The 26,698-nt window shown below is 35.3% G+C and overlaps 1 protein-coding gene across 8 annotated transcripts in view; it reads left to right on the top strand.

Moving 5' to 3' along the window:
* Positions 1-26,698, top strand: part of LOC138175985 (regulator of nonsense transcripts 2) — a 201,454-nt gene that overhangs the window by 102,963 nt on the left and 71,793 nt on the right. For 6 of the 8 annotated variants that reach the window (XM_069106651.1, XM_069106647.1, XM_069106648.1 and 3 more), the window contains 2 exons: positions 7,367-7,508; positions 9,973-10,093. In XM_069106651.1, coding sequence (XP_068962752.1) covers positions 7,367-7,508; positions 9,973-10,093 — 263 coding nt within the window. Of the gene's footprint in view, positions 1-7,366; positions 7,509-9,972; positions 10,098-16,303; positions 17,633-26,698 lie in introns of those variants that run through there. The other 2 variants (XM_069106649.1, XM_069106650.1) reach the window with 2 other exon arrangements.

Genomic DNA, 26,698 nt, shown 5'->3' with positions numbered 1-26,698 from the left:
TGGAAACAATTTTACCAAAGTAGCAGGATATATCATAAACCCATATAAATTATCAGCATTTCTATATATTATCAAGAAAAGACAGTAAGAGATACCCACATTTAAAAGAACTATAGGTGGTATATAATATCTAAGAATATACCCACAAAACAAACACAGGATCTACCTGAACATAATAATAAAGTTTATATATACAAATGAGGTCAGATTTAAGTAATTGGAGAAATATTAATTGTGGGTAGGCAGAGCCGATATAATAAAAATGAAATTTTTCCTAAAGTAATCTATTCAATGCCATCTCAGTTAAATTACCGAAAAAAAAATTATTTTACTGGACTAGAAAAAACAATAACAAAATATATTTGGAAGAACCAAAAGTCAAGAATATCAAAAGAATTAATAAAAAAATGTAAAGGAAGGAAATTCAGCTGTACCAGATCTTAAACTATATTACTCAAAAACAGTAATTAGCAAAATTATCTGGTACTAGCTAAGAACAGAATAGATATATACAATACACAGTGGCAAACAATTATAGTAATCTGATGTTTTACAAATGTAAAGATTTAAGCTTTTGGGATAAGAATTCATTATTTGGTAAAAATTGTTGGGAAAGCTGAAAAGCAGTCTGGCAGAAATTAGGCATAAACCAATATCTTACACTATTTACCAAGACATGGTCAAAATGGATATATGATCTGGATATAAAGGGAGCTATCGTAAGAAAATTAGATGAACATGGAACATATTGCCTATCAAACTTACGGACGATAACGGTTTATGAACAGACAAGAGATAGAGAGCATAGTGAGGTGTAAAATGGATAATTTTAATTGTATTAAATTAAAAAGGTTTTGTACAAATAAAATCAATGTAGCCAATATTATTAGGAAAAAAGAAAATAGGAGAAAATTTTATAGACAGTTTCCCAGATAAAGGTTATATTTCAAATATGTAAAAACTTTTGTCAAATTACTAAGAATATGTCATTCCCCAATTGATAAATGGTCAAAAGATATGAACAGGCAGTTTTTCAGCAAAGAAATCACAATTATATATGTAGTCATATGAAAAAATGGCTCTAAATCATTATTGATTAGAAAAATTCAAACAATTTTGAGATATCCATCAGATTGGCTAAAATGATACAAAGGGAAAGCAACAAATGTTGGAGGGGATGTGGAAAAATTTGGACACTTCACTGTTAGAGAGCAGACTAGAATTATTCCCGAAAAGTTTTAAAACTTAGTATACTCTTTGATGCAGCAATGCCACCATTCAGTCTATTTCTCAAAGTTAAGTACGGAAAAAGGAAAAGAACTTGTATGTTCCAAAATATGGCAGTTCCTTTTTGTGGTGGCAAAGAACTAGAAATTGCAAGGATGCCTGCCAATTGAAGAATGGCTAAACAAGTAGTGATATATTGTTGTGATATAATGTTACTGTTCAGTAAGAAATGATGAACTCGAGGCGGCTAGGTGGCAGAGTGAATAGAGCACCAGCCCTGGAGTCAGGAGGACCTGAGTTCAAATCCGACCTCAGACACTTAACAAAAACTAGCCGTGTGACCTTGGGCAAGTTACTTAACCCAAATTGCCCTCTAAAAAGAAAAAAAAAACAAAAAAAAAGAACTGATGAACTTAGTGATTTTAGAAAAACATGGAAAGACTTGCATGAAATAATAAAGAATTAAATGAGGGGGCAGCTAGGTGGTGCAGTGAATATAGCACTGGCCCTGGAGTCAGGAGGACCTGAGTTCAAATCCAGCCTCAGACACTTAACACTTACTAGCTGTGTGACCTTGGGTAATTTAACTACAGTTGCCCTGCATTCCCCCCTCCAAAAAAAAAAAAGAATTAAATGAGCAGAACCAAGATAACATTGTACACAGTAATAGCATTATTGTTCTAAGAACAACTTTGAACAACTCAGTCATTTTGAGTATTATAAATGTTCAACTGCAAAGGACCTATGAAGGGAGATGCTATCCACCTCCAGAGAAAGAGCAGAAAAATAGCACTATGTGTAGCATGTTTTTTACATATGTATGTATGTCTATAGAAGTGTGTATGTATGCACATGTATGTTTATATCTAATGGTAGCTTTCTGTAGAGCAGAGTGGGGAGAGGGAGAAAAAAGTACATAGTGAACATGAGAAAACTGAGAAGGAAGAACAGAGATGCAGGGTAACTTTGAAAATGATGTATAGTACTTATTACATAGTTGTTTGGTTTTTTTTTACAAAGTAAACTGTGTCAAATAGAAATTCATGGTTTTGTACTGAATCCTTTTATGTTGTACTGTGCACATGGAAATGTTCTTTTTGTTTTGTCTTTTTGTATTTAAGTTCAAAATGAATTTTTTTTTAAAAAGTTGACCTGGAAAAACAGGTCAAGGAGAGAGAATTTAAGAATCATGGGACTCTGAAAACAATGATCAGAATGAAAACCTGGACACTATTCAAGAAAGTACAAATATCTTCCCAGATCTCTTAAGACTAGTTAACAAAGTGAAAATAGATTTTACTGATCACGTTCTAAAAAAAAAAAAACCTCAAAAGGAAAAGTCCTAGGAATGTCCTACTAGAAAAGATCTTAATAAGAAAAAGAAACTCAGGGGTGGCCAGGTGGCTCAGCGAGTAAGAGCACTGGCTCCAGTGTTGGATGACCTGGGGATCGAATCCGGGCTCAGATATTTAGCACCACACCCAGAAATAACTGGCCGTGTAACCTTGAGCAAGTTACTTAACCCTGATTGCTTAAAAAAAAAAAAAAAGAAAATAAACTTTTCCCTTGCTTTTCCTTTGGAACTCTTTAATGTGGTAACAGGACAGCTATGTGACACATTGGATAGAATGCTAACCCTGGAGTCAGGAGGATCTGACTTCAAATCTAGCCCCACTTAGTAGCTGTGTGACCCTGGCCAAGTAACTTAACCCTGGTCACCTCAGTTTCCTCATTTCTAAAATGAGCTGTAGAAGGAAATGACAAACCACTCCAGTATCTTTACCAAGAAAACCTCAAATAGGGTCATGAAGAGTCAGACAGTATTGTACAACAACAATTGTTGTAACATATTAGAAGAAAGCATCTTAGAAGGCAGTATGGTTCTGAGTTTTCAATCAGAATACCTAACATTCCACTGTTGTCTCTTCCACTTAATAATGCCTGAGTGACTGTTAGGCAAGGCACTTAATTTTATGGTGGGCCTTAGTTGCCTCATCTATGAAATGACGGAGTTGGGTTAGATTGACCAACTAACATTTATCAGTCACCTGCCATATGTTAGACACTGGTCACAGACACAAAAACCAAAGTCCCTTCCCCTCAAGTAGCATACATTCTAGAATCATATATGGAATAAATACAAGGTAGTTTGGGGAGGGATGGCTGAACAGCTAGGGGGATCAGGAAAGGCTTCATCTAGAAGGTAGTCCTTGAAGTAAGTTGTGCAGGAAACTAATGAAATCTATGAGACTGAAAGAGAGGGGGCATTGCTGAAGTGGGGAAAAGGAAAGAGTATATTTTAAGCACTGGGGAAAGCCAGTGTAAAGGAATGGTGCTAAGAAAGATGATGGGATGTTACGGTTGAGGAATAGCAACAAGGCTAGTTTTGCTGAACTGTAGCAGGTGTGAAGAATGAATACACATACATACATATATACATACATGCATACACACACATACACCTATTAATATATATACATACATACAGAGAGAGAGAGAAGGAGAGCAAGGCTGGAAATGTAGGTTGCTGTCAAATTGTAATGAACCTTAAAATTCAAACACAAGTGTGTGGAATGACTTACAGTGAAGTTTCCCCATTCTGAATATCATGTATACATTCTTATTACTTCCTTGTATTTTGTAACTAAGTTCAGTATTGTTTCCCCATATATATGTAAGTCATTGTATATTTCAGAGTAGTGTAAGAGCTATTGAATATTGATACAATTGATTAGATTAACTGTTGAGACCAAATTAGAGGTGTTTCTAGATTGGGGAGTTTGGAGAAAGGAATGGTAGTGTGAAAGGTAACAATGGGTTAAGTTTCTACAGAACTGCAAGAATTGCTGAACAAGACTGCTGATAAAAAGTAACAGGCAGTAGCTTTGGGAGGAAGTTGAGTTCCTGGTCCTTGGGGGAGTTGAGGCAGTAGCATTGGAAGGGAGTTGAGTTCCTCCTTGATAAAACTAAAATGAAGCAATGTAGAACAGAAGGAACTGACAGCAGCAGGTGGATTTGACCAATGAGGGAACAGGCAGTGGCCTTGGGGTACCCATGCCCAGATAAGGATGTATCTAGGTTAGACTGAAGGGGGTACAGTATTCTGAGGTTGTTACTGCGTTTGTATAGTGGACCTCATGTATTATGCATGTTATCTAACAAGATTAGAGCCTCATTAGTAATAATTAGGTTAATGTTTGGGAGGGGCCTGTAACCCTTGCTTATTTAACCCAGCTTTGGCTTCTGTACCTTGACCTCCTCTCTCTGGGTGCTGTCCCAGAGACTGGACTGCCCACTTCTCGCGAGAATCTAACAAATCTTTCTACCTTCACTTTGAGAGTTCTCCAAGCAGTCAATTTGGGTTAGGGTCTCTGTATCCTACACACAAGAATTTATATTTTATTGACACTAGCAAGAATAGCTCTAGAGTTTGAAAAGGACAGTGATGTGGTCAGCAGATCTACAATTAAAGAAAATGACTGACATCTTTGTGAAGGATGAATTGGAGTAGGGGAAGATTTATCAGAGAGACCAATTAGGAGACTAAGCTCCCTTCAGGTTCTAAATCTGTGATCCAGAGACAAGCTTCATGACATCTAGATTTCATGTAATGCCGTTCCTTTTTTTTTTCCTTACTGAGTAAAAATGGAAATCAGTCAATAAGAGCACTGTGAAGAATACCAACTAACTGTCCAATAAAATAAAAGGTTCTAATGATGAGTGTGATAACATTTAAGCATTTAAACTTTTCATCTCTCTCCATTTCCCCAACTCCTGCCCATGAAAAGAAATTTAATGTTTTAATAGCATGAAGAAAAATGACTTATTAACTTCAGAGCAAAAAACAAAATCTTATCTGGCCCTCTCACCTACTATATCTTTCTAGTTTCATAGAGGAATTAATTAACTAGAATCCCTACATAGTATGCAGACTGGGGTGATAATTAATTTTTTTTGTTCCTTTGTTTCTCTACTTTAATGGTCACACTGATACTGATAACTCCTAATACTATTTTTTTTTTTGCCTTTTTGCCTTATTAATATGCCTTTGCTGATCTCCTTGGTAGATCCTACAATCAGTCAGGCAGGAGTCATTTATCAAATACCATATGCCATTAAAAAGCTGTGTGGTACAGTGGATAGGTAGGAAGACTAGAGTTCGAATTCTGCCTCTACAACTTAAGTAGTTATATGGTCATCAGCAAGTCATTTGACCTTTGTAAGACTGTTTATCAGTGAAACTGGGATAATACCTGTAGTATGTTCTTCACAGAGCAATTGTAAGCCTCAGATTAGAGAGTGTGTATAAAGTGCTGGCATATCTTAAAATGTTGTAAAAATATCAGTTGTTATGATCTATTTTATATCATCTCTGAAGGGATGGTATAGCTGCTTTTTATGATTCTTTTGTCATATTAAGGGAGAATAGTATAATTACTTTCCTCTGTTTTCCCTCCTCTTGACATTTTCCCCACTCCTACAATCCAGCTCATAAATTCTGTGAACCTTTTTTAATTGACCTAGTTTTTTCTCAAAGATGGTGATATATTGACCTCTAATAATTACAATGAGGTAAGAGAACTTTTCTCCTAAAGTGATATGGGAATATGGATACCCTAAATTGAGCTGATAAGAAAATAATGTAGTTTGTATATGAGAACAGGGAATTTAGTGTGTTTCTTTGGTGTGGAAGTTGCTTCCATGAAATGGGCATTGGATTGTCAATGTATTATATAAAATTTAGTGGTTGTCTTTCTTACTCATTTGTAGTTCCATGATCTTATTTTTTCCATTAAAAGAAATGACAATTGGGACATGTTTTAGAAGGATATGGGTGATGATTTTCTTTTTAAAAATTAATTTATTTTATGTTTATGTGTATGTATGGACACGCATACATATTCATCACTTATACTTCTCACTGTATCTTCCCCCTGCCCTCTCTTAGAAAACCATCACTTATAATAAAAAAAGAAAGAGAGAGAAGGGGGAAAAAATGTTCAAGGAAATGAACCAATTTATGGATGATGATTTTCTAATACATATTTCTGCATGTCTCCTCTTTGCATGTGTTGTAATAATGAGAGACGTTAGCTAATAGATATATGTTAGAAGTCTTTCTGCAAAAAATTAGTTTTTGACTTTGCTTACTGATAATTTCATATCAGTTCAATTCAACATATACTTCTTTTATGTGGAATCTTGCACCAGACACTGAGGAAAACATAAAAAAATAAGTAAAGTATATTCCCTGCACTCCTAGGAGCTTATAACCCATTTGTTAGCCATTTATCTCAGCAACAGAAAAGTAATTTCTGGACTTAATCCTGACCCACGTGGGAGAATTTATTGATGATGAGGAAGTGACATGAAAAGAGAAGAATCATGTTATTTTAAGGTTCCTAGTAGTGAAGAAAGGTAGTCAGATATGAACCCTAGATTTATTGAAGAAAACAGAGAGATCTGGTGACTTAGATGAATTTATAGAAGGCATACTTACTAAATTTGCGGTTGGCATCAGACTGAGATGGGTTGATAATGTTCTATCTCAGAATTGAAAATCAGAAAATTCTTAACAAAACTTAGTGGTTGGAATTTAACAGATGCAAATGTAAAGGTCTGTATTTAAGGTTGACATTTTTTTACATAAATACAGAATTTTATTTTGTGGTCAGATGCTTGCATAAGCTAGCCTTTGGGGATTTTAGAAGACTGCAAGCTTAATAGAAGCCAACAGTTAGGTACAACTAATTGCTTATAGGATATGTAGTGTATAGTTCAGGCATGCAGTAATTAGAATAAGTCTCCAAACCAGATGGGATTGGCAGAGAATAAGCTCCCTATCACTGAATCTACTCAAGGTTTTTGCAAGGAGAATTTCTACTTTGAATGAGTTGTTGAACTAAGTGACTTTTTATTTAACTCTTAAGATTCATTTATTCTATTTTACTATTTTAATTTCTTCTATTTAATATTTTAATTTCTTCGTGAAAAGAAATAACTTATTTCCTGGCTCTCCTTTCTCCTGACCCTTTCTTGCCTAATATCTATTAATACTATTATGTTATATATTTTTATGATTTTTATTTCTCACATCTTTTCCTCAAGTTGGTTATGATACTTCCGTGTTTTCTTTCAGTTTAAGATCCTTAATGTACCAATGTCTTCCCAACTTGCTGCAAATCATTGGAACCAACAACAGGCAGAGCAAGAGGAGAGAATGAGAATGAAAAAACTCACACTGGATATCAATGAACGTCAGGAACAAGAAGATTATCAAGGTTTGTAATCTCTTAGAGAGGAAAAGTGCATATTCTTCTGTTAAAAATTATCAAAACTAAACAAACAAGTGGAAATTTTATGCTTTTAAAAAAAACAGAACTGATTAAATATCAAAGTCACCATGTTATTGCTCACTTAATCTTGTCTTATTTAGTCAGATAACTTTTTTTAAAAAAGGAAATTCCTTTAAAAGCATGAAAACTTCCACCTGCCTTATTCTATCATCTTTCATTACTTTATTGAGAGTAGCACTCTCCCAATTCCATACTTAGTTGGACTCCCACGCATATGGTAAATACTAAAATAATATTTGATTTCATTTTCTAATTATGGTGTAAATATTTATCAGAGGATTAACTTATAAATACATGAAACTTCATTTTATGCATGATCATCAGTGTACTAAGTGATAATTAGTTAACAGTGGTGAGTAATTAATGTAAACTGTTACACTTATGGAGATTTTTTGCTTCACCAAACATTACTGGATTCATCTCTGGTGAAATAAATGAGGAATTTGGTAAAATAGGAAATATCTCTGAAGAAAATATCTAAGATTATTGGATCTATAACTCAAGAAAGCCCATCCAGGCAACCTCTCTGCTTCAGTATTCTAGTATCACAGAGTCAGATTATTTTGCTTTCTTCATTCTCTCATCAGTATCTTGCTGCCAACTTCCACTTTCCACTTTTTCCTATACCTCAAAAAGTTTTCTTTCAATGTTCCTGTTTGGAGCCTGATGTCCAGAATATCCTAGTCCAGTCCTTTTTTTTTTTCCATGATAGTAGAAATAGCTTCTAGGGAAGTGGAGAGGATTGCTTCTCCTAAAGCTAAGCCATATCTGGGACCACATGCTTACCCTGTCTTATGTCCGAAAACTTTGAGGAGAGGTGTATCTGTTGGCCAAAGGCTCCTTGAATAAATGGACCATGGATGCTTCTATAAGTAGTCTCAGCTACTTGTATGCACCATGGATCTTGAAATTTTCACGGGACCCTCAGAGGAAATTTCCTAAGCCTACTTCCTAAGTAGGGAGGGGACAGAAATATTTACTTCATTCTTTTGCCAGATCCTGTCATATATAGAAGCTCAGTGGGTCTTCCCCATCCCCTCTCCCCCTTTCTTACTGCCAAGTAAACACACCTACAGGAAATATTGTTCACTTATGTGTTAGTGAGAATAGGTTTGATCAAATTGTTTTCTAGATGCTTTGATGGGGATACATTGAGTAGCAGGGATTTGGATGGTCATGCCTGGCTGGGTCGCTATGTAGAGGTATTTGGATAAAAGGACAATATGAAAGCAAAATTCTTCTGGGATAAGGAGAAGGCATTGCTAAGAAGTAGAAGGGCAGTTGTTAGCAGAGGCAGTCCCTACTTTGAAGTTTTGCCTAGGTAACACCCTATCTCCTTCCTTTCTCCCAATGATCAGGGACAGCTGTCTTTTTATATGTTGTTTCCCCACTCTGTTATCATAGTCTATCTGGAACAATAGAAAGAAGTGGCAGTGATAATTTGCCCAGGAATCTGAGGTATCTTTACAGGGCCTAGAATTGGTATGGACAACAAAAGTATATGTGTGTATATGTTTTATCCCCTTCATGACTGCATATAAAGATTGGTACACTATTAGTGTGTACTTAAAATATGGTTATATTTATTTCTGCCAAATGTGGCTTACTTTAATTGTTCCAGACTTCGTGACTTTCTTACACACACAACAGCATAAACCTGGAAATATTGTTTACTAAGCTTGTTCCAGAATGCCTTGGGCCATTGGGCATATTCAATAGTTGAAGCACCTGTTCAACTTTGACCTTTCCCAGGGTACAGGGGACCAGCTCTGACACAGCCATCCTAGTTGGTATGATATTCACTTGTGTTTGCCCTAGTTAGAAGATTCCAAAGTACCTGGATTAGCTTTTTCTCCTCTGTCCTCATAAATTCTAACAGTCTCAAAGAAAGTTGGTTTTACTTTCTTAACCTAGGATGTATCTAATGTATTTTGAAGTAAATTGGCACTTTGGAGGTATAGTACAGTAACATTTTGTCATCAGTGTATCCTTTGATATTCATGCTTAGTGAGCCTGGTACCCAGATTTAAATCAATAGACTTATTGGAGCACCCATTTTTTGCATAACAGCTATGTACCCAGATATCCATAGTAGTGTGATAGAAGTTATTTTGTTCTATTTCCAGGATCATTCTTCTCAAGGGATGACTACTTGGTTCACCAGTAGTATTTAGATTTACATTAAAGTGACCTTTGGGTATTGAAATTATCTTGTGCTCTAAAGTATTCTTACAGAACCTTTAATACTTTTTAAGATTAAAATTAGGATACCTCCCCCCCAGAGAGGGTGCTACTAGCTTACAAAATGGTTAAAAGTTGATCACCCCAAGATGTAATAACATTTGCTGAAGTTAATTCTTATTTGTTTTTTTAATGCACATAATTCCAGAGATGTTGCAGTCTCTTGCACAACGTCCAGCTCCAGCAAACACCAATCGTGAGCGACGACCCCGTTACCAGCATCCAAAGGGAGCACCTAATGCAGATCTAATCTTTAAGACTGGTGGGAGGTAAGACGGTCTTTTGTTTCATTCACCTTAAAAAAAATGGACTTATGATTTCTTTGCTACAGGGAACTCCCATTGAAGAAATTCCTCTGACCACTGCAGATTAGCACCTACTCTGTAACTTGAAGTCCTAGAGAGCTACCTCAGGCTTTTATTGACAATCCATTTTTCATTATGTCCAAATAAATAAAAAGATAGGTCTGGGATTACATTTATAAAAACACTAAGCATCTGTATCTGAAGAGCACTCTGCTAGGTGCTGATCATCTAATTAAAGGCATGCTTAATAAATATTTTCTTTTTTAGTTAAAATAGTTTTTAATTTTGCAGTTGTTTTAGGGAAAAGAGTATTGATGCTTTCTTTAAAAATTGATTTTAACAGCACACGTTTTGGTTTCATATCATCATGGGTAAACATTTTGGTTTCTACTTTCCTTTTTACATTTCCTCTAAGATTCTAGTTACAGGTAGAATTGATTATACTTTTGTTTTCTGAAATGCCAGGACAGTCTGAAATGACTTTAATATTACTTAAAAAAAAAACCAGTAATGCGTTTATTTTTTAAGTATGTGGTTGGATTTGTTTCAGATGTGTGTTTTGTATCTGAAGTTTCCTGGTGGGATCCATGCCAAAGTTATTGAAAACCATTTGAGTGTATTATTCCTGATAATTGAATTTGTGTTAAAAGTCTCCAATTAAGCCTTTCCTCAGTATTTCAGGTTATTGTCATGCTCCCCAGTATTTTATTTAAATACCCAGGTTGTTTTAAAGAATTCTGGAAAGTGAAGTAACTTTGATTTTCTCATCTTAACAAATTGATACTAAGAGTATGTATTTTATCTGCTAGTTTTACTATACCTTTTCTCTTAAACTGTAGGTACCATGAGGGCAGGGACCATGATTTATCAGAATTTTTTACTTCCCCAGTACTTAGCCTGGTGTTCACTGTACCAGAGGTACATAATTCATTGTATTGAATCCATCTTTTATGGTGTGTGAATTTGAAACCCATGACGCTTTTTTTTATCTGACCACTATACTTATATTTTTACCAATTTATGAGCATAGTCCTATAAATATATCCTTTCTTTACATTAAAGAAGTAGTGGTAGATGAAGGTCGGGGTCAGTTCCAAGTACTTACTTAAGGAGTAGCAATTATGTAGAACTGACTCTATCTGAAAATATTAGTTTGCTTCTCTAAGAAAAAATATTTCTTTGACTTGCATGCTTATAGGCAATCCTAACCAAATTGCTTTTAAGAAAATTGGTTTGTCATGATAGTTTGAGTTTCTGTTCTTTGACATCAGTTGAGTCTGACTTTTTAAAAACACCTAGTTAAATTAGAGAAATGAAGCAGAAAGCTGTCTGATTAGGTATAATCAAATGTTGGGGTTAAAAAAATTATCTAAGAGTTCATTACAGACCTTATAATAGTCTGTTTTTATTGCTGGTAAAATATAGAAACTAGGTTAATAAACAATGAAAAAATTCCAATTTCTTAACATTACTATAGATATTTTTGCAACATTTTTAAAAAGTAGCTTTAAACACATAGAATCTTCTTGGTAACAACTATTCTCTTCTTGTCACTTCTAAAACTCTGGACTTTTCTTTTATCCTGAGGAGGTTGTCCACTCAACTGACCTTTGTTTAGGTGGCTGGCTAAAATTTTGAATAGTGTTAGAATTTCTGTTTCACTGAAGTTTTTATTTAGACTCATCTCTTATTGCAACATTTGTCTTTTCCCAGTCATAAAACTTTTGGGTGTTGTGATCTTTGAAATAAAAAATTTCAGAGAAACTACCCTATAAATTTGCTTTCTAGAGTAGAATTTATTCCTTCAACAAATTTTTAAGAGCTTAGCATATACTTAGCACTGTCCTGGGTTTTCTGTGAGTATCTTAGATGTTCATCTCTCTCTGGTTTTCATTTCATTGCTCTCTTAGTTCATCTACTTGTCTGGATTCTCCCTTTCAGTCTCCTTTGTTGGACCATCTACCATGATCTGTGCCCTAACTGTGTATGTATCACAAGTCTTTATCTTAAACCCACTTCTCTTTTTACATTCCTTCTTGGTGATCTTATTAGCTCCCATGGGTCCTGTGATCTTTATGTAGATGATTCCAAGAGATATGTATCCAGGTCTGCTTCATCTTCTGAAGTCTAGGCCCATATCACTAAGACATTTCTACCTGAATGTCTTGTAAACATTTTAAACTCAACATATTCAAAATACACTTCATTGTCTTTACTCCCAAGCCCATCAGTCTTCCCTATTGGTTTTTGGTACCACCATCCTTAAGTTCACCCAGTTTAGTAGCCTCAGAGTTATCCTTGTCTTTTAACTCTTCCCTCAACACTTCCCTCCTCCCTTATCAGTTGCTAGGTCTTGTTGATTTTTCCTGCATGACATCTCTTGGTTTGTCACCTTCTCTCTCATCACACAGCATTACCCTAGTCCACCTAGACTATTGCAGAACTCTCCAAATTGACCTACCTCACATCTGCTTTCTCCAATCCAAACTTCAGTGATAGTTCTAAAGCACAGATCTGACTCTACACTGAAGGCTGCAGTGTCTTCCTCTCACCTCTAGGGATCAATGATAAATTCTTCTGTTTGGTATTTAAAGCCCTATATAAGTTGACTCTGGCCTATCATACCAGGCTTATTACACATTACTACCCTTCATCTACTCTGCGGTCCTGCCAAGGCGGCCTACTTGTACATCTCACCTTACACATGATAATACATCTCCCACTTCAGGGCCTTTGGCATAGGTTGTCCTGAAACAATCCTTGCCCTCCCATGCCTGTAATATACTCCTTTTCTGATCCTCCTTCAGTTACTAATGCCTCTTCCCCCCCGCAAAAAAAAATTACCTTATTTTTACTTAGTATAATTTTGTAAAATATGCTTACAGTGCTGTTTTCCCAAAGAAAATTAAAGTTCCTCAAGGTCAGGGACTTTTTCATTTTGATCTTTGTATCTCTAGCATCTAACTTAGTACCTGACATGTGGTAGGTACTTAATAAATGCGTATTGATTGTTAAAGATTGTTAAGTTTGTTGACCTTCATATTTATAATCTGGTAAGGGAACAGATATTTGTCTATCTAATAGAAATGTATGGATGTATATATGTATATTGAATCACTAATTCTATTCAAGTCATTTTCTTCCTTTTATAGCTTTCCTTAGCTTATTAACAATTTCCTGATTATTTTCCAAAACTCTCTTTTAACTTATTTTACCAGTTCCTAATCTTTGACATTCTCTTCATGGTTCCTTCTAATCTTGCAAATTTAAGTCTCTTCTTTTGCCTTTCTACATTTTAGGGGAGCACAAGTGAAAAAAGTGACCTGTCTGAGAAATTACAACTTCCTCTCTTAAAAACCTTACTTTTTCATACTTCTTATGAATAGAACTCTGTAAAATATTTATGGTATTCTCCAAAGATAGATCTTTCTGTATGAATTTCCATGTTGTAAAATAGTTTTATGACTTTGGTATTTAATTTATATTCGCAAATTTATTCATTTTCTAAAAGGCAAAATAGAGAATTTCTAAAGGACACTTCAGATTTGCTGACAATATACTTGTCAGATAAATTCCACCAAAAATTGCAACATTTCTTATCACTGGTAGAAGTAAGTTAATCTTTTCATGTCTTCCTCTTACTCATTGTAATAGTAGAGAGCCATAAGATAGTGATCAGGATTGATAATCATCTCAGCATACTGCAAAGAATTTATAAGAATGTTTAAATGAAATAAAAGCCTAGAGAATCTTTTCTGTTACTGTTTCTATAAGTAAATGACTTTTCATTAGTCTACTTTCAACATTCATCCTTACTCATTTGTTGTGAAAACTAATTTCTCTTTTTGAGTTGCTTTAGAATAGAAACCTTTCTAGAAGTGAGTTAACAGGACTGTGAAAAATAGATGTTCCATATATGTAGAAGTAGATGAAAGTGGGAAAAGACAGAGAATAATATTAAGCATGAATCTTGAGATTTTTTGAGTGATAAATATTTCTTTATTTTGTTTGAAATCTAGTAACCTGAAAGAACACAGCCCTAATGTTGTTTCTCCTAAAGTTGTTGTTGGGTTTTTTTTTGTTCTGTGATCTTGACTTTTTGCAGATAGACCTATATTTTGGTCTGTCACTTACATGTGCCAGGGGTATGGGGACATGCTAAAGCCTTCTGTTTTTACACAGAGTATTTGAGAGGAGAAGCTAAGAAGTTACAATTTTCAGTTTGGTTTTATATTTTTCTAGCATCAAAACAGATTTTAATATTGGTAATATATACATATAAATAAGGAGAAATATACTTAGAAACAAATTATATTAGTATTATGTAACAAGATAATATTTTAAAGTTTTCTTGACTATAGATTTTCATTGATTTTCAGGGGCACCTAATTAAAGATCTTCAAAATTTATGTGTATAAATTAAGACATTGACTTTGTCATTGGGCTTTCAGGCTATAACAAGTGTGGAGTATTTAGTTACAGTGATATACAATGGAACTAAAGCTCTTGTTCATAGAACTCATCGTCCATTTCTTAATCCCTAATCTTCCCATTTTTTAATGATTTTCAATCCTGGAGACTCCATTAGGTATTTTTGCATTTCCACCATCCAGCTAGCTCTTTACACAGCTCCAGAGTTGAAAGCCATTTCTTGCTGAAATTTTGTATAGTGGATGTATTGAGCTGGGGCTAATTTATCTGCAGTTTGAACTAGCATAGCTACATCATCCTTCTGGGACAGAGATTTCTCTAAAGTCCTGAGTTTTTGTGCATGCGCATGCACTCTCTCTCTCTCTCTCTCTCTGTACTCCTACCCCCCCCTCTCTCTGTACTCCTACGCCCCCCTCTCTCTCTATCTATCTATCTCTTTCTCTCCTCCCTCTCCTTCCTTCTCCCTTTTGGGGATCTAATCTGCTTTCATGCTTTCTCTATGCCAAGGATGTCCAAAAGTATTTATTCATCCCTAATTTCTCCCCCACTTCTTCCTCCTAACTATCTCCCAAATACCTGCTTGACTTCTCCAAATATTTTACTAGAATCTCAAATTCAACATGTCCAAATCGAAATTTGTCATCTTCATCTTCTCCAGTGTGCTGTCTTCTTCATATTTCCTTATTTCTGTAACTGGCACCTTTTTCCAGTTGCTCAGATTTTATCTTCCAATATTATCAGTTGCCAAGTCCTATCAGGTCTACCTTTATAACATCTTCTCTCTACTTACATTGCTTTTACCCTAAAGGCTTCATGAACCCTGCTTTTCTTAACTGTTGTAATAGCTTGGACTCCCTGCCTCCAATTTCTCCTTCACACAGCTACCAAAATAATATTGTTAAGGCACAAGTCTGAGCATTTCACTTCTCTATTCAGAAACTTTTGAACAGCTTCCTGTTTTCCTTTAGGATAAAATCTATACTCCTCAGTCTTGTATTGAAGGTCATATACAATCTGACTTCAGCTTAATTTTTTAGCCTTATTTCACGAGACATGACAGCCAAACTAGACACTTCTAATTCAACATGTGGTCTTTCACTTCTATGAATTTGCATAGGCTGGAATGCACTCTCAAGTCAGCTTCCTTAACGGCTCAGGTGCCTCTTCCTCTTTCTATCACCTTTAGTGACTTGTCTGTAAGCTGAAAGTATTCTCTACCTATTTAAATATTACTAGAGCACTTATTCCATTTATTCAGATGATTTTAATTTCAGCAGTTATTTTGAGTGATCTGTAGGGGAAAATGTTGTTTGCTTTTTTTGCATGTAGGAATATTTGGGGGGTATTCTTTCCACTTAGCCTCTGCAAGAGGAATTTGGATTTAAATAAATGCACTTACCTATTTACATCTTATTCTTTATGTTCCTTGCTAATGTAACTTCTGTTCAAGAAACAAACTCTGCATTCAAAACATCTTAAAAATTAGCCAGAAAAAAAAAAGATCCAGAAAGTCATCCATTCTACCTATTGTCTACAGAATTGATCTTTCCAATGTACTACTCGCTACCTGTTATTTTGCTTTAGTGTGGCAGAGAGGTTGTATACTTTGTAATAGGATTGATCTATTTGGAGAAGCTACATCTATTACATAATCACTGTAGCGAGAGCACTGTTTCTCTCTTTGGCAATAGTTCTAGTTCTACGATGATTCAATATTTAAAATTGCCTTCTTTATACCTTTAGGAGACGTTGATCCAGCAGCAAGTGTCATTTCATTAGGTCCTGTATCTCTGATGTTGTGGATAGTGGAGTCCTCCAGCAGTTGAATGAGAGCAGTGGACACATCTCAGCATGTCGGGCTAGAGAGTTGCGAATCTAAACCTGGGGCAGGCTGGGGCCATGAGGCAGAAACACCAGCCTCCACTAACACCGCAACAAGCTGAAGCTTCCAGCTATGGCATAAAAGGCCTTTTGTTATGGGAACCACGCGAGGGTTAATCTTCTCATGAGAATGGAGGTAAAGAAATGAGATGGTTAACTTTACTACTGAGCAGTTACACCAAGAACAACTGTCAATGAGATGGATTGTGCCGGAGCAGAAAAGGTTTTGATGGTAACAGTATGGGGGATAAAGAACTTAAGTTTTAAACTTGATGTGAGTTACATTGTCTCTGAATTGAACATCCTGTGTTGGAAAAAGATAACATTTGGGGGCTCCAAGACTACAGTAGAAAAGTATAGAGCAAGCAGTAAAATCTTCTAGTCAAACCTTACATGCAGGACAACAAAATGATGAAAGATATCCAAACACCAGATAACTCCACCAGGAAGGCTTTCATTTTAGAATTTGTTTGAAGGAGCAAAGGATGGGAGAGAAATCAATTTTGTCCATCAGAGCCAGTGAGATAAAATTGTCTATTAAGATAAAAGGAAAAAAAAGACTATTACTATACAGAGAATGTTGATCCAGATCACTTAGAAAAAGTCTGATACCAGCTTAAGAACAGGGATAAAGTCAAGCCCATTGTAAGTATCATTGAAAACCAAAATGTGCCAGTCAGCATGTCATAGAAAATGACCAAAGGGCAACAAGAAATGGATCAGAAAATTTTGTTGGCCTTCATGGGTTTACAAGCCTCTGTCTCTAAACAAAATATGGAAACAAATAGAGCTTTTATTTTGCTTCCCCCCCTCCCTAAGTAGAAAGGAGATTTCTTGGTCCATTTCTGACAAGCTGTTGTTTATTAGGATAGTTGTGTCTTTTGTTTGCTTTCTAGTAGGCATAGTACATTTAGTTAAAGAGTACATCTGTATGCTACTACTTGATTAAATCTTTTTTTTCCTAGACATTTTCTTTTTTTTTTCTTTTACCACTGTTTCAGTTTCTGCATGTAGAATTAAATAAGAAACAAACTTGTAAACTTGTAACATTTCACATGGAAATGCTGCCCGATCTTCACCAGCTTCAAAAATCTGACCTTTGCCGATGCTGCAATAAAGTGTTGTAATTTAGATTTGCCGTGTATTTCTTTTTTTTTTTTTTTTAATAAACCCAATAAATGATAAAATCATTATCTGCTGGGACCAACTTTGTGCTTTGTGAGGTGTATACCCTCTTCCTTGGGGATATATATCTCATTTCGCTTCCTCAGATGTTGCCATATTTGTTTTCTTAAGTGCCTAAATTAGGATTTTGAGTATACCACCTTTATCCAAGTGAAAACTAGGTGATGAAGATCACCTGCAGGTATTAGCTGTGCATGAACAATGAAAGTAAAGATAATCTGTTTGAGGTGGGTGGCTCAGAAGAAGGGCAGCGAAGTGTATACTTTTGATCAATTTCCTTCTGTTAAGCTCGTCCCAAAGGTTAAATTAGATAATTCCAAAGAAATTAATGGCGCTACTGTCATTAAAATTTTAAAAGTTCCATCCTTTTCAAAAGATTGTGTAAACATAGACTTTCAGAATATGAAAGGAATCAGCTTTCCCTCTTTTCCAAATACATGTCTGAAAATAGAATTTAGGCTTGGACATGGGACATCTCTTTGTAAAGTAATCTTTAGTGTGTTATAACTTTCTCAATGCTGAACTCTTTATATATTTCTTCTGAATTATTTTGAGAAGTTTAGGTATATACTATTTTTATAATGTTTGACTTGATCTTGCCATACCTTCAAGCTATTGCCTATATCTCTCTTCCCTTTCACCACTAAACTCCTAGAAAGTTTTATATCTTTTTGCAGTGTCTTATTTTCTTAAAACCTGTTCATTTCTCAACTCTTTGCCATCTGTCTTCTCATCCTACCCTTCTGCAGAAATTGCATTTTCTAAGGTTACTTGTGATTTCTTTAACTGGTAAATGGTCTATTCTCAGTCTTCTTACTCTGTGGCTTTTCATGTTGGCAGCCACTTGATGTATTTTTCTTTCTCTGTCATCTGTCTTCTGGTTCTTCTACTACCTGTTGGACCTCTCCTCTAATGGATAATCATCTATCCCTTGCCTACCTAACACTGGAAAGTCTCCCAAGGCTCTATCCCTGGACGATCTTCTTTCTTTTCACCCTCTCTCTTTGTAATCTCTTTAGATCCCATAGGTGTAATTGTCTCTACAAAAATGCCTAATATATATGTCCAATCTTAAACTTTCTCCTGAACTGTAGAACCACATTTGACAGCAACCTGCTGAACATTTCTGCCTGGATATCCCATGAGCATATCATGATGTGCATAACAGAATTCATTATATTTATTTCTTACCCCATCTATCTTCTAAAGTACCCCATTTCTGTTGAAGATGCCACTGACCAGTCATCTAGCTTCACAATCTTTTAGAACAGTGACTCTTTTCCCTCACATCAATCTATTACCAAGTCTTGGTGATTCTACTTTTGTGTCTTTCAGATCCATCATCTTCTCATCTCCACTTTAGATTGAGGTCCCTACCATCTTTTGCCTGGACTATCCAAATAGTCTCCTAGTTTGTTTCTTAGCTTCCAGTCTCTCCCTTTATCAGTTAGTCTTATGTATGCCTGCCAAAGTAATATTCCTAGAGCACAGTTCTGTCATTCTGTCATTCCTCAAAAATCTTCAGTGACTCTTCATTACCTCTACTATAAAATATGAACTTTTTGATTGCACATTTAAAGCCCTTCCTGAGTCTAGCAGCAGTCTACCTTTTCAGACATTTCACATTACTGCCTTTTACTTGTTCTACGTTCCAACCAAACTGGTCTACTTGCTTTACTCCAAACTTAACTTATTACATCTTGAACATCTGAGCATTTGCACAGGTGACATCTCCCCCATGGTATATCTGGAATGCAGTCTATTCTCACTTATGCCTCTTAGAATCTTTCCTTTCCTTCAAACCTCAGCTTGGGTAAAACCTCCTAATAAAACCTTTCTTTTTCTCCCCTATTAGTGCAATCTTCTTAATTTTAACTTGCATTTACTCATATAAGTATATGTGTCTTCCCAATAGAATGTAAGCTCCTTGAGGGCAGGGACTTTTTTTTTTCTTTGTATTCTTATTGCCTAGCACTTAGTTGTAATTTAATAAATGTTTATTGAATTTTAGGTTTAATGGTCTCCCTTTTAAAGTTAGAAAATTGTGGATTTCTTGACTTCAATTTCTTTCTGAAATGATACACAAAGCATGGTTTATATTGACTTTGTTAAATGGCTGCTATCCCAAAAGAAAGAATTTAATATTTTTATAGGCAAGTAGCCTGAGACCCATAATAAATATGTAAAATAAGATCATACACAGCATTAATACTTTGTTCCATTTGTTTAGAATAACTGGGAGCTAATGTAGAAAAGGCTTATGGAAGTATGAAATAAGCCTTCATTAACCACAAATAGTACTCTTTTACATTTGGATAGACCTTCATTGTCTTTCAAATGCATTCACACAAAGTATTTTTTCATTTGACTTGATAGGTTTGTGAAGTTTTGTCTGGAAGGTAGTATGCTTCCCCCTTTTACAGATAAGAAAACCAAGGTCTGTCAGTGTTATGACATGTTCAAGGACCATGCTAAGTGGGTGAGTCAGGACCAGAACTCAGGTCTTCTGGGTCCTGGTATAAGTGTCCTTATGTACGTACTTCCTTTGAGAAACAAATAACAAGACAAGTAAAGGCCAGAAATGCATGGTGATTTATAGGTCATATTGTGCATCTTCTATTAAGAAAATATAATTTATAGTTATTTCATCGTTCAGTTTTAGGGTTGCCCTTTTGTAAGCAATGCTGAATGAATTACTGGTTTTCCATGACTTAGCAAAAGTGTTTTGGTGCCCTTGCCCAAATTCAATCATTTTACGAACGAAAAAACCCTTTAAACCCTCAGGTTCTTTGTTTATGTGCCTGTGCATATGCTCATATGTATTTGTAGTATGGTAATATCTCACCTATAGAGCATAGTTAAGAACCAGGAAGAATAAAGTCACACCCAACCAAAATAGGTATCTAAACATTTTGCAACTTACAAAGAGAAGAACCACTTTAGGCCTTCACTCTGATGATATTTTATACACACAGTTCTAACAAACTGATTTATCTGTTTTCTAAACCTAAACCTGCTGTAGAAAAGAAGGGGGAACAAAACTGCTTTAGGCAGGTATATTGAAAATAATTTAAAATGGCAGTTGACAAGAAAGGAGATAAAAACTGCTGCCAAAAAATTAAAAGTATCATGCTTTCAGGTCATTTGGCATAGTAACAAACAGTCTTTACACACTTCAGCAGTAGTTCTTAAAGTCCTCTGTGATTTATACTAGTGTAATAATTGATGTTCATAATGGAGACAATGAGTCACTGAAAAGAGGTTCAGTTATATTCAATAGAAACAGAGAAGTGTGTAATGCATTTATGTAAAATATTCATCCTGTTATTAAAATAGGAAAATTTTGATTTCTGAATAGGACCAGCCTTCATATAGAAATATTTGGTTCCCAAGGGATGAGGATGAGATTTTTAAAAGAAAGATGAAATAGAGGTAGTAGGTGTTTGCTTTGTGAAATGGAATTCAGGCTTCTCATCGAAAATCCTTTTTCACTTTTTCTTCTGATTCACTAATAACCTTTCCCAATTGATTTTTTTTCTTCCTTGTAAATTATTTTTTATAGTTGTCACCTTCTGTAGCTCGAAGATTTCATTTAGTTCTTGACTCTCACTGGTTTCTGGTTTTCTCCCCTCTTAGAATCCAGTAGAGAACCACATCCTGAAGGCCCTTCCATCAATGCTGTTTCATGATGGCATTAATTTTCTTGACACAATCATTTAGATTTAGGGGTTAGCAAGAACACAAACTACAGAAGGAAGGATTATTTGATAAGAATTATTAGAAAAACTTGGACACACAATTTGGGAAACTATCATTTTAAACTAGTATCTTAATAATATAAACTTCAGTACATTCCAAAGTGGATAAACAACTCAAATGTAAAAATCATATAGGGTCATAGACTTAGAAAGGACCTTGGAGGGCATCTAGTACAATCTCTTCCTTTTAAATTGAGGAAATGGGCCTAATACAAGTAAATAACTTGCAAAGGCAGAATTTTAACCCAGGTCGCTGAATCTAAATTCAATCATTTTTCTGTCATACTAGGCAACTTTTTATGATCATATTATTAAATGATAACAGAGAAGTGCCTTGCACAGCTGTGGCTAGAGGGAGAGTTCATAACCAAACAACGGATATAGCTGATCCCAAAAGATAAAGTAGACAATATTTGGAGTCTAGAGGCCATCAGGCTGAATCTCCACTATGCCGCTTACTTGATTATATAAAATGAAGAGGTTTTGCATGAACAAAATGTACCTACAATAAACAAAGCTGCCGAATAAGGAGAAGCCCTTTTTTTGCATTAAATTAAGCATCTACTAATGAAAGCTTAATATCTGTGATTTCAAAGACACATCATCATGGTACAGTAGAAAAGGCCCCTGGATTAAGGATTAGAGGACCTGGTTTCAAATCGTAGCTATGTGACCGTGGGCAAATCACAACCTCACTGGGCTTCAGACTTTTCATTTATAAAATGATTAGTTTATTCTGGATGACTTCCAAGGTATCTTGCAGCTCTCAGTCTAAGATCTTATGAATTATGGCATATATCTCTAATATGTATCTATTAATTCATAATATATGATTATATGATCATTTATATGTGTGCGTAAAAGTATACACACATATGAACCACTAATATAAATTACAGTGCAAACATATAAGGCTTTAATAGAAGAAATGAAAACTACCAACATAGAATAAATCTGCTGTCCGTCACTAACAATAAGAGAAATGTACATTAAAACAGCTGAGATTTCATTTCACTTGTCAGGTTGACAAAGGATAAAAGACAAAATTATTTAACATTGGGTTTATGAAAAAGACAGTTACCAATAGTAATGTACTTTTGGGGAGAGCTGTGAGTTGATCTGTCTCCTGGAAAATAACTTGGTTATGGAATAAAGATTACCAAACTTTTCAATTCAAACTCTGGCGCAGAGATTCCACAGGTGAGCATATGCCCAAAGATCAAAGTCAGAAAAAAAGATTCTATGAATACAACATTCATAGCAGATTTTTGCAGGGTATTTTTTGTAGCAACAGTTCCCCATTTAATAGGGGAATGGCTGAATAAATTTTGGCATATGAATATAATGGGATATTGTTCTTTAAGAAATGATGAAAATGAGAAATTCAGAGGAACATGAAAAGACTTAAGGGAAGAAGACAGCTAGGAGAACTGTATCCATGATGACTATTAAAGTGTAAATGAAAGTAATTCTAAAAGACATTGGAATCAACATTGAATATGATGTTAGGTATTGGGTTCAAAGGCACAATAATGAAATACTTCCTCTTGGTAGAAAGATAGTGAGCTAGAATTCTGCAGTTGTGTGGATTTGTTTTGCTTTGTTGTTAAAGGAAGGGTTCTGTGAAGGAAGGCAGGACTGAGAAAAAATTGTGGTATAATGAAGCCAAAAATATCATTAAGAATAAAAATTCCAGGGCTAGATAAATGAACTTTGAAGTTACTTCCAATGCTGGTATTTTTTATTTTTAACGGACTTGAATTTAAGGCGAAAATCTCAAAGTGACTCAGTCAACAAGTATTTCTTGAGTGACTCACAGGCTCAGATTTAGTGCTGGAAGAGACCTTAGAAGTTACCTATTCCAACCTCCTCATTTCACTGATGAGGAAATAGGCCCAGAGAGGATAAAATGACTTGACCAAGTAGGTGGCATATCGGAGATTCAGCCCCAGGACCTCTTAACTCCAAATATACCACTCTGTATTGGAGCACCTAATTTTTGAATCCTTGTGCCAGGGGGATGATCCTAGAGTGTTAAAGATTGTGCTAATAGGACAGAAGCTCTAGCAAATTCCTCCATGCTAGAAAGTATTCAGGTGTGGTCCTAGCAACAGATTAATTCTGCTAAATGAGAACTAGCTCATTTATATAGGGAGAGATAAGTTACCAGTAGGCTTGTCCTTGTTGATGAATTTTTTTGTTCGTGGTAATGCATGAAACAAAGAAAAAGAAAAAATGGTTAAAATAAGTGCTTCCCTTGAACTCCTGCAGTGACTGGCAACATAGCAGAAAAGGAGAAAGTGCTAAAAAAAAGTCTTTAGATCTGCTATAAGCATTAACTATTGATGTCCAAATGTGAATTATTTGTCCAGTGGTTAACTGAGAATACATACTATTCAAGGAACTCAGTCATGTCAATATTGACATTCTCGTTATAAACGAAACCATATGACACAAAAGTGACAGATAAGTATAGCTCATAGATTCTTGTTGATAAGGCAAAGAAGTTGGCAAAGTTCATTTTATCGTGTATCCAAAGTCAAAGAAAGATGTGAGACTTGGTAACATACATTTTTATTGCTTATGATGAGTATCGTCACAACCACTATGAATGTCAGCAAGGAAGATTCCAATTTATGAAAATATTAATATCAGCATTATTTGTGATAATAAAGAGTCAAAACCAAAAAAGACTTCTAGCGCCATCTCTCTGTCATCAGATCATGCTGCCTTTCTGATATTATTTATGATATTATTACTAACACCCAACCCAGCCCAAATACATATACAGTGGAGAACACATTAGTAACTACGCACCTATGTGCATAATTTGTCAGGTTATGGTTTTCTACTTCACTGAAGATTTTCAAGCAAAGGTGGGATGACCACTTGCGCAAGTTGTAGAGGGAATTTTTATTCAGGTACAAGTTGGACTAGAGGACCAGTGGATTTTCTTCCAACTCTGATAATATATGAATGTGGTCTTTATAAAATCTTTAGAAGAATGACCTTTGTATATATTGAAAATATTGAATCTTAAAGTTGGGAGGGAACTCAGAGTCCATCTAGTATCTTCCTAAAAATCCTCACTAATAGATCACCAACAAATGGTCACCAAACCTTCATCTAAGACTTTAAAAAAAGGGGTAGCCTGTCACTATCCAAGGGAGTTCGTTCCATTTTTGGATAACTTTAATTGTTAGAAGGTTTTCCCCTATGTTAAGCCAAATTCTATCTCTCCCTACCTTCTACCATTGTTCTTAATTCCTCCTCCTGGAGCCAAACAGAGCTAATTTTAGTGTTTACATGTGACAACTCTTTAAATAATTGAAGACTGTTACTGATTCCCTTCCTTTTTTTCCCCTCAAGTCTTTTCTCAGTCCTCATATGGCATGATATTGAGACCATCTTGTGACATTTCTCTGTATGCTCTCCAGTTTGTCCATCTCTTTTTAAAAATGTGATGACCGGAACTAAACACAGTATGCTAGGTGGGATCAGATGAGTGCAAAATACAAATAAGCCATCTCTCTCATGCTGGATGCCATGACTCTTAAGGCAGCCCAAGATCACAATTTTTGGCCACTATATTGAGGTAGTTTAGTGTTGTGGAATGTAAGGGCCTTCTAAAAGGCAGGAACTTTTTGCCTTTTGTGTCTGCTGTACCCAATGGCACGGTGCCTATCACATAGCAGGCCTTTATTTAATGCTGAAATGAAGCGTCCAGAGCACTATACTTAGAGTTAGGAAAATAAAAATTCAAGCCTGTCTCAAACTCCAACTTTATTTTGTGACCCTTGATGTGTCACTTAATACTTCTGAAGCTCTCACTTCCTTATCTGTAAAATTGGTTAGGGGGAAAAAAAACCATCAACAACCCAGTAATAATAATACGTTTCCTACAGAATTGTGTCTCAAATGAAAACGTATGTAAAATTTTGTAAACCTCAAGGCACCAAATAAATGTTAGTTATTATTAATATCATGCAGACAGCTAGGTGGTACAGTATTACACTTGGAGTCAGGTAGAGCTTAGTTCAAAATCCTGCCTCACACATAGTCTGTGTGGCCCTGGACAAGTCATGTAACTTTTTTCATTTTCAGTTTCTTCATCTGTAAAATGGGAATATTAATAGCACCTATCTCAACATTATTGTGAGAAACAAATGAGATAATATGTAGAGTGCTTTGTAAACCACAAGGAATTACATAAAATGATTTCTATCACCATTATTATTTTTTTTTATTATTATTATTATGCTGTGATGCATATGGGGCATGAAATCCACTGCATCTTTCAGAGGAGCTGCCATTATCTTTGCTTATTTGTTGGGTGTGAAATAAAACTTCATAATTATTTTAATTTACATCTATTTGTTGCTGTTTGTCATGTATGAATAATATATTTTATTATTAGTAATTTGGAACATGATTTCATATAATCATTGACATTTTGCCATTTTTGTTTAGAAAACTTTGATTTCTGACCATTAGGGAATAGCTTTTGATCATATATTTGGGTCAGTTTCCTTTATAGCTTAGATATCAGACTTTTATGGTGACATTTGTTGCAAAGAGTTTTGGAGGGAAGCCTTTCTCAGTCCCCTTATTTTTTCATACTCTTTTCTAGTTTTGCAGATTATCATTTGTACACTTAAATATTTATTGTATTTATCCCCTCAGTAGAATGCCTTGTAGGAGAGGGATGATTTTTCATTTTTTGTATTCCCAGTGCCCAGTACAGTACTCGGTATGTTAGTAGGTGCTTACCAAATTCTTACTGAATTAAATTGAAAGATGTAGAAAATACAAGATCCCATTGTTTGCTGATTATTTTTTGTTTGTTGATTATTAGGAAAAAATTTGCCTTGATAGAGCAAAACTTAATCTGAAATTGTGTCTCACACAATTCTTTGGTACAGCCACAGAAACAACTTTTTTCAAAGATCTTCTGAATGTAGATACTAAGGGAGGAATGAAACAAAATAAAAGTATCAGAATTTGGCAGTTGTAAGGGACCTCCGCAGCCATCCAATCCAACCCATACACCAAAGACAAACCAGATGAGCGCTCACTCAGCCTCTTTTCAAAGACCTCCACGAGGGAGGGGAAGGATCTGTTTCCATTTTTTGGACAGCTCTAGTTAGTAGGAAATATTTCCTAGCTTCAACCCTCAGTTTACCTTTTTGCAACTGCTACCCATTTGCTCCTACTTTTGCCCCTCAGCCTCATGAGAGCCCTTCATGTACTTGAAGACACCTAATCTGTTCCCCTTGAGTCATCTTTTCTCCAAGCTAAACATGCAAAGTCCTTT

Source organism: Petaurus breviceps, unplaced genomic scaffold (genome assembly GCF_028583685.1).
Source record: "Petaurus breviceps papuanus isolate PSGF00001 unplaced genomic scaffold, PetGlider_PUasm1.0 80, whole genome shotgun sequence".
In the NCBI taxonomy this organism is placed as follows: Eukaryota; Metazoa; Chordata; class Mammalia; order Diprotodontia; family Petauridae; genus Petaurus; species Petaurus breviceps.
This window is presented reverse-complemented; position numbering and strand designations above follow the sequence as displayed.